Raw genomic sequence first — 7,115 nt, forward strand, 5'->3', positions numbered from 1 at the left:
GAAAGGCTCTCCTTTTTCAGGGCATTGCTCTCTTTGCCTGGAGCAATTCCGGAGAATGGTCACCTTTTTTTCAGTTTAATTGCCCTGTAATGTCCAGTCACATTGCATACTCAAGCAATGGACAGAATATGCACCAGGCAGGAAGATTGTTTCAGTGTGTGTCTATGTGACCCCAGAGGCTTTGAGTGCCGCCTTTTGTGAGAGCTACTACCTTCGGAAGTCGGATTTGACATTTTCCAGGTTGGCCCCCGGTGTGTGGAATTCCATCTGGAGAAAGACCCAAAGGTCCTCTCCACTGGCTGTTTACTAAGAGGAAATAATTTGGTTAGGGGTGCATTCAGGCTTTCAAGCAGGACACTCCCGCAGAAATTCAAGCTGATTTCCTCCCCCCTTTTGCACCCCTGTAATTGTGCTAAAAGGTATGATTTTGCCTCTTTGTTCTCTTCTGCATCCTTTTTTTTCATGTCAGGAGCGACTTGAGAAACTGCAAGTTGCTTCTGGTGTGAGAGAATTGGCCGTCTGCAAGGACATTGCCCAGGGGACACCCAGATGTTTTGATGTTTTTACCATCCTTGTGGGAAGCTTTTCTCATGTCCCCACATGAGGAGCTGGAGCTGACAGAGGGAGCTCATCTGCGCTCTCCCCGGGTTGGATTCAAACCGGCAACCTTCAGGTCAGCAAGCCAACCTTCAAGTCAGCAGTCTTGCCAGCACAAGGGTTTAACCCATTGCGCCATCAGAAGCTCCTTTTAAAAGGGTATTATTTTATATTTTTGTAATTTTTGCATTCCTGTATTGATCTCGTACGGGATGCATTTTATCATCCCTTTTGGCTGAAACAATAATATGCCTCATTTAGTGCTCTATAACATATTCGTTCATTTTCTTTCTTTTAAATTGATTGGTTGGGATATGTTTTCATTCTCTTATTCTAGGATTCAGAATCCTATTTAACAACAGTAGAGTCTCACTTATCCAACACTCGCTTATCCAACGTTCTGGATTATCCAACGCATTTTTGTAGTCAATGTTTTCAATATATCATGATATTTTGGTGCTAAATTCATAAATACAGGAATTACTACATAGCATTACTGTGTATTGAACTACTTTTTCTGCCAAATTTGTTTTCTAACATGATGTTTTGGTGCTTCATTTGTAAAATCATAACCTAATTGGATGTTTAATAGGCTTTTCCTTAATGCCTCCTTATTATCCAACATTTTCGCTTATCCAAATGTTGGATAAGTGAGACTCTACTGTATTTGCATATATGTTAGAAACAACTGTGGGAAGAAAAGGATCAAATGGGTTATTTAATATTTCCAAATGAATTCAAAGAGATCGCAGCTTTTGGGGCTGTTTTGATTCGCATGCACCTACATTTTCTATTAACTATCATATTATTAGGAGATAGCAGCAGGAATTTTGTCTTAATATCTCTTTAATAAAGGACTAATCACACGTGTCAAACGCATATTCCGCAGGCCAAATCCGGCCCAGTATGACATTTTATGTGGCCCGCTAGGCTTTCAATGCCAGGGTAACATTGTTATATTTAATTTATACAGTCTTAAAATTACAAATTACCCTTTGAAGGCAACCATAAGGCTGATGTAGCCCTTGGTGGAAATGAGCTCAACACCCCTGCACTAGAAGCTCCTTCCATACACTGGCAGAAGATCGATGTATCCAGTTCACTATTGTCAGCTCTAATTGTCAAAAGTCTTCCAGTATTTCAAGCAGAAGTCTCTTCTAGCCCTATCCAAAGATTCCAGGGATTGGAGCTGAGTTTTTTTTTTTTTTGTATGCAATTGATCTGCACTTCATCCCCTCTGGCAAGTTTCTAGTCCTCGTTGTTGAAAAGAAATCTGGTTGCAGGTATCGGAAAGCTGGGTTTTTTTTTTGTTTTTGTTTTTTGCGCAGTGAAAGCAGAAAGGCTTGTGCAAAATAAATGGTACAAAACAAGTCATACAAACTAAGGAAAATCATTCACACCTCTTTCTCTCTTTCTCTCTGGGCCCTTCCACACAGCCATATAACCCAAAATATCAAGGCAGAATAACTCACAATATCTGCTTTGAACTGGGTTATCTGAGTCCACACTGCCATATATTTCAGTACAAAGCAGATAATGTGGGATTTTATTCAGCTGTGTGGAAAGGGCCTCACTCTCTCTTTCTCTCACTCTCACTATCTCTCTCTAATGAAAAATGAATCTATTTGTAATTAGGTGTCGTATTGAACTAATCTTTTCCAAGTGGATCTGTGAGTCAGTGAAATACGTCTTTTCCCCACATTAGTTTGATTTACATAAGAAATAAATGGGAAACCGTGTTACCTTAACAATATTATTATCTTTCTGCTCTTTTGCTTGTCTCACTTGCCATGTCACATGTATTGAATGTACATAATATAGCCTGGCTGCAAAACATATTTTCTAATTGTAGATTTTTGGATCATCATAGTTCATTGTTATGGCATCTGAATATGCAATACCTCCCTTTAACTGCACCCAGGACTGGATTTTCTACAGACTTCTATACATTGCAAAGAAGAGAGAAATATTATCAGATATGGCTTTCTCAATTGCTGCATCATGTTTTGAGGGAAGGAAGAACCATATATTTCCCATCGGACCTTTCTCTTAAGCTCTCAAAGACACATCAGCCATCCTATCGGTTTCTCAGCATGGTATCTACAATGGAATGCATTTCTGGTTGTAGTTCTGTAGTAACATGGCAAATATATTTTTGTAGTACTGATCCAAGCTGTTTGGCACATATAACTTGTGAACTGAGGCTAAACGTGGTACTGTCTGCCCCATTTAAAAATGTAGGCACCTTTCCTGGATACAGTTTGGATAACCCCCATGCATAAATTGTGTATGTAATTTGATTGCACAATTTCTTAATGTATGTATTTATGTATGTGTCGTCATCATCACAAACATGAATCTGAGCATAATTCAAGAGTGGCATTATTTTGGCACCTGTGCCATGGACTTCACCCTCTAAAAAAGATAAATATAGAGGAAAGCAGAAGCTGGTGTATGGAACTCCTGCACCTCTCCCTATGAGCTAAAATACAACTTTTAAAAAATCTTCCTGTATCATTCAAAATTGTGTTCTAATTCTAATGGGATAAAAACAATATCATATATGTTCCTAATTTGAGCAAGAACATCTCTTTGACTGGGCTTATTTTTGCCACAGGAAATTATATTTCCTGCATCCCTTCCTAACGCCATGTATATTTAGGAGTGGCTTGGAATATCATCAGCATTACTGTGTATATGGAATCAGGAGGCATATGTTACTACCTACATAGTGATGGGTACACTGATTTATTCTAAGACAGAAGGCATTGGTGTGCACAAATTGGATTCATAGCACATTGTTGTCATCCTCAGTTTCACACGTGCAGAATGAGTATAATGATGTCTTGTCTCACAGGAAGACTGAATGGGTGAAAGATTTTGCATATCTTTCTGTATCGGGATGCCTTTGCAAGTGATGGCATGAAATAACTTTGAACCTCAATCTTGCTTTTTATATCATGTAGTTATGTCATGTGGTTGTGCTGTTTCAAGAATCTCCAAGTTAGGGGGTGTAATCACGTGTATCCTTTCCTGAACCTAGTGTTTTGTATTTCTTTCGGAAGCAGACTAACCCAATGCTTCATCTGTGAAAATTCTGTTTAGCCTGCTTTAGGGGAATTTGTAAAAGTATATGATAATTGGATGAAATCTGCTGAAGAAGATGTACTTAAACTGTGCAGAGAAACACACAGCTGATTCTCAGGTTGACAAAAAAGGGAAGAAAGGGGTTATGGAAGAAACAACATTTTGCCTAGTGTATTCAAGATACATTATGCAAATGTGAGTCAATAGGTACCGCTCCGGCGGGAAAGTAACGGTGCTCCATGCAGTCATGCCAGTGGCCACATGACCTTGGAGGCATCTACAGACATCTCTGGCACTTTGACTTAGAAATGGAGATCAGCACCAACCCCCAGAGTCGGACACGACTGGACTTAATGCCAAAGGGAAACCTTCACTTATCCAAGATAAAACCAGTCTCTCTCTCTCTCTCTCTCTAAAATATGTAATTGGATTTGATGCTAAAATCCACAGATAACTCAAGCTACAAGGGAATGAAACACAACACAATATTTGAAATGTTTCAACTGGCAGCTAAAATCTTTGGACAACTCAGCTACAAAGAACTGAAACAGAAAAAATTAGATTTTTTTTTTTTTAAAATGCGAACTGGTGAGAGTTTGTTTTCCTGCCACAATATCACCCTATTGTGATAACCATGTGGCAAGAAAGCCTTTAACTTTTAAAAAAATTCTGATAGATAAATATTTTGTTCTGTTTCTGAATTGGGTTTATTTTTCTGTTTAGAACTTTCATCTCTAAAAAAGCTTTAAAGATGGGCCGTTTTAGTTTAAAGACGTGCTTGTGAGTTCTTGTGGAATGACAGGAGGGAAAAGGCAATAGGAGAGAGATGGCATTTACCTATAGTGTGATCTAAATCTTCGTTCATCCTACAATAATATCCTACTAAGCAGGCTTTGATCATCAAAAGAATTGTGTATACAGGCCTGAAGCAGCATCAATGCCCCTGAGTATACAATTTTCATTTCTCTCTTTAAAATTGAAAACTAGTTTACTCTGTAAATCTCAGTACTACCAGGATCTGAAGACACCCTGGAAGACCATATATTTATAAATCTTGATAGTAGTCAGTTGGTTGCATGATGATTGAGCACAAAGAGAATGACATTTTGCACATGCTGGACGTCAGTCTTTATAAAATAGGAAAGGGGTCATTAGATGTTTCATTCTACCTAGGAGAACATAATTCATAGCTGATTCCCATCCACCACATGGAACTATGTTCTTAAGCTTAGAATTGGCCAAAAAAGATAGACGTTCACCTTTTTGTCGAGAGACTTACCTTCTAGCTGGGTATCTCAGTGGGATGCTGACATGGACCAGGCCCCTTCCATCCTCCAGACTGAGAAGGCATAACTGAGCCGTTCGTGGGCCAGGTAGTTGCAGCTGGAGATCTTGTGGTCCAGCTCATCGCTCTGCAGGACCTGGTAGAGGAAGTCGATGTAGCGGGAGGCCAGCTTGAGGGTCTGGATCTTGCTGAGCTTGTCCGAGGGCAGGGTGGGGATGATCTTGCGCAGCTCGGCAAAGGCATCGTTCAGGGACTGGGTGCGCTGGCGTTCTCGCACATTGGCGATCACCCTCTGTGTGTGCATGTCCTCAAAGGTCTGGGGAACAGGACTCCGCTTGCTGCGCTTGCCCTGCGGAGAGGGGGTGCTGCACTCGGGAAGAGCAGAAGGGGCCAAGGAGGAGGGTTTGCCCAGCTGGCTTCTCTTGCGCAGGCCCTTCTTTGGCATCTTCTCGCTTTCTTCCTCGCTGGTCCCCAGGCTGTCCTCCGGAGAGTCTGGGCACAGGCTCTCCTCTTTCATGGTCTCCGAATTGGCTTCCCTTCCCACTTGTCTCAAGCACTGGGGACCTGGACCTAGTAGGCCACAGTGCATCTGAGCCAGAAGATAACCTTTTGGGGTTTGGAGCAAAGGGCAACCACTAGCCTTGTCTGTGGTTTTCAAAGAGGCTTCTCTGAGTTGCTTCTACCTTCAAGGATCTGCTTATTCGCCCTCCTTTCCCTTCACTCCACCCCCACACCCTTCCCACCACCTCCTTGAGGGCTAAAAGAGAGGAGGGACCTTGTTAAAAAGTTTGTTAATGCCCTTTACGGATAGGGTGAGGCATTTACGGGGAGGGGCTATGTTCAGGCCAAGACAACCGTTCACCATAATGCAAACATCAAGGGAGCTTATGGGTTCCAGATTTCCTTTCCTCTTCTCCCCTCACCCGACTCCACCCCGTATCCTTCCTTCATCCCCCTCCCCATCACCACCCTGAGGCACAGAGACTCTTGGCAGTTGCCTGAATGCCAGATGATGTTTTCTTCACCAGTCCTAATTGACAGGGGTCTGTCGGGCTGACCCCTGCCCCAAACCCAGTCAGGGAAAGATCAGGAAGCGCTCGTAGTTGTTGCTACGACCTTTTGCGGTGCCTCTGTTATTAATCAAAAAGATAAACTGTGATGATGTGGTTATAGGGTGGACTCTTTGGTGCCTTGTCCCAAGGTTGTAGGTTATAAGATGCTAGCTGTACCTCGGCTGTTTTAGGCTTAGAGAATTTACTACAGGCGGAATATTCCTTATTTGAAATGCCTGGGACCATAAATGTTTGGAATTTTAGATTTTTTTTCAGATTTTGAAATACCTGTTTTTTTGCATATACAGTAGAGTCTCACTTATCCAACATAAACGGGCTGGCAGAATGTTGGATAAGTGAATAACTTGGATAATAAGGAGGCATTAATGAAAAGCCTATTAAACATCAAATTAGGTTATGATTTTACAAATTAAGCACCAAAACATAATATTATACAACAAACCTGACAGAAAAATTAGTTCAATACGCAGTAATGCTATGTAGTAATTACTGTATTTACAAATTTAGCACCAAAATATCACGATATATTGAAAATATTGACTACAAAAATGCATTGGATAAGCGAGTGTTGGATAAGTGAGACTCTACTATATGTACATAATGAGATTTTTTTTAGAGATAAGACCCAAATCTAAAACATAAAAATCATTTGTTTCATTTATACCTTATTATACACATAGCCTAAAGTTAACACTATGTAATACAATTTTTATTCCTGGGTTATAAATGTCATTTCCTAATTGGTTCTAGGGGCCCCTGGTGGCACAGTGCGTTAAAGCGCTGAGCTGCTGAACTTACAGACCAAAAGATCCCAGGTTCAAATCCCGGGAGCTGAATGAGCGCCCGCTGTTAGCCCCAGCTCCTGCCAACCTAGTAGTTCGAAAACATGCAAATGTGAGTAGATCAATAGGTACCACTCCGGCGGGAAGGTAACGGTGCTCCATGCAGTCATGCCAGTCACATGACCTTGGAGGTGTCTTCAGACAATGCTGACTCTTCGGCTTAGACATGGAGATGAGCACCAACCCCCAGAGTCGGTCACGACTGGACTTAACGTCAGGGGAAAAACCTTT

General features: G+C 41.4%; 1 protein-coding gene across 1 annotated transcript in view; it reads right to left on the minus strand.

Moving 5' to 3' along the window:
* The window catches only part of LOC100556653 (twist-related protein 2), a 44,086-nt gene extending 38,357 nt beyond the window's left edge, over window positions 1-5,729 (minus strand). The window contains exon 1 of the mRNA XM_003224472.4: window positions 4,964-5,729. Coding sequence (XP_003224520.3) covers window positions 4,980-5,558 — 579 coding nt within the window. The 5' untranslated portion in view covers window positions 5,559-5,729 and the 3' untranslated portion in view covers window positions 4,964-4,979. The remainder of the gene's footprint in view (window positions 1-4,963) is intronic.
* Window positions 5,730-7,115: the final 1,386 nt, after the last annotated feature.

The sequence above is a fragment of the Anolis carolinensis genome, chromosome 2 (genome assembly GCF_035594765.1).
Source record: "Anolis carolinensis isolate JA03-04 chromosome 2, rAnoCar3.1.pri, whole genome shotgun sequence".
NCBI lineage: Eukaryota > Metazoa > Chordata > Lepidosauria > Squamata > Dactyloidae > Anolis > Anolis carolinensis.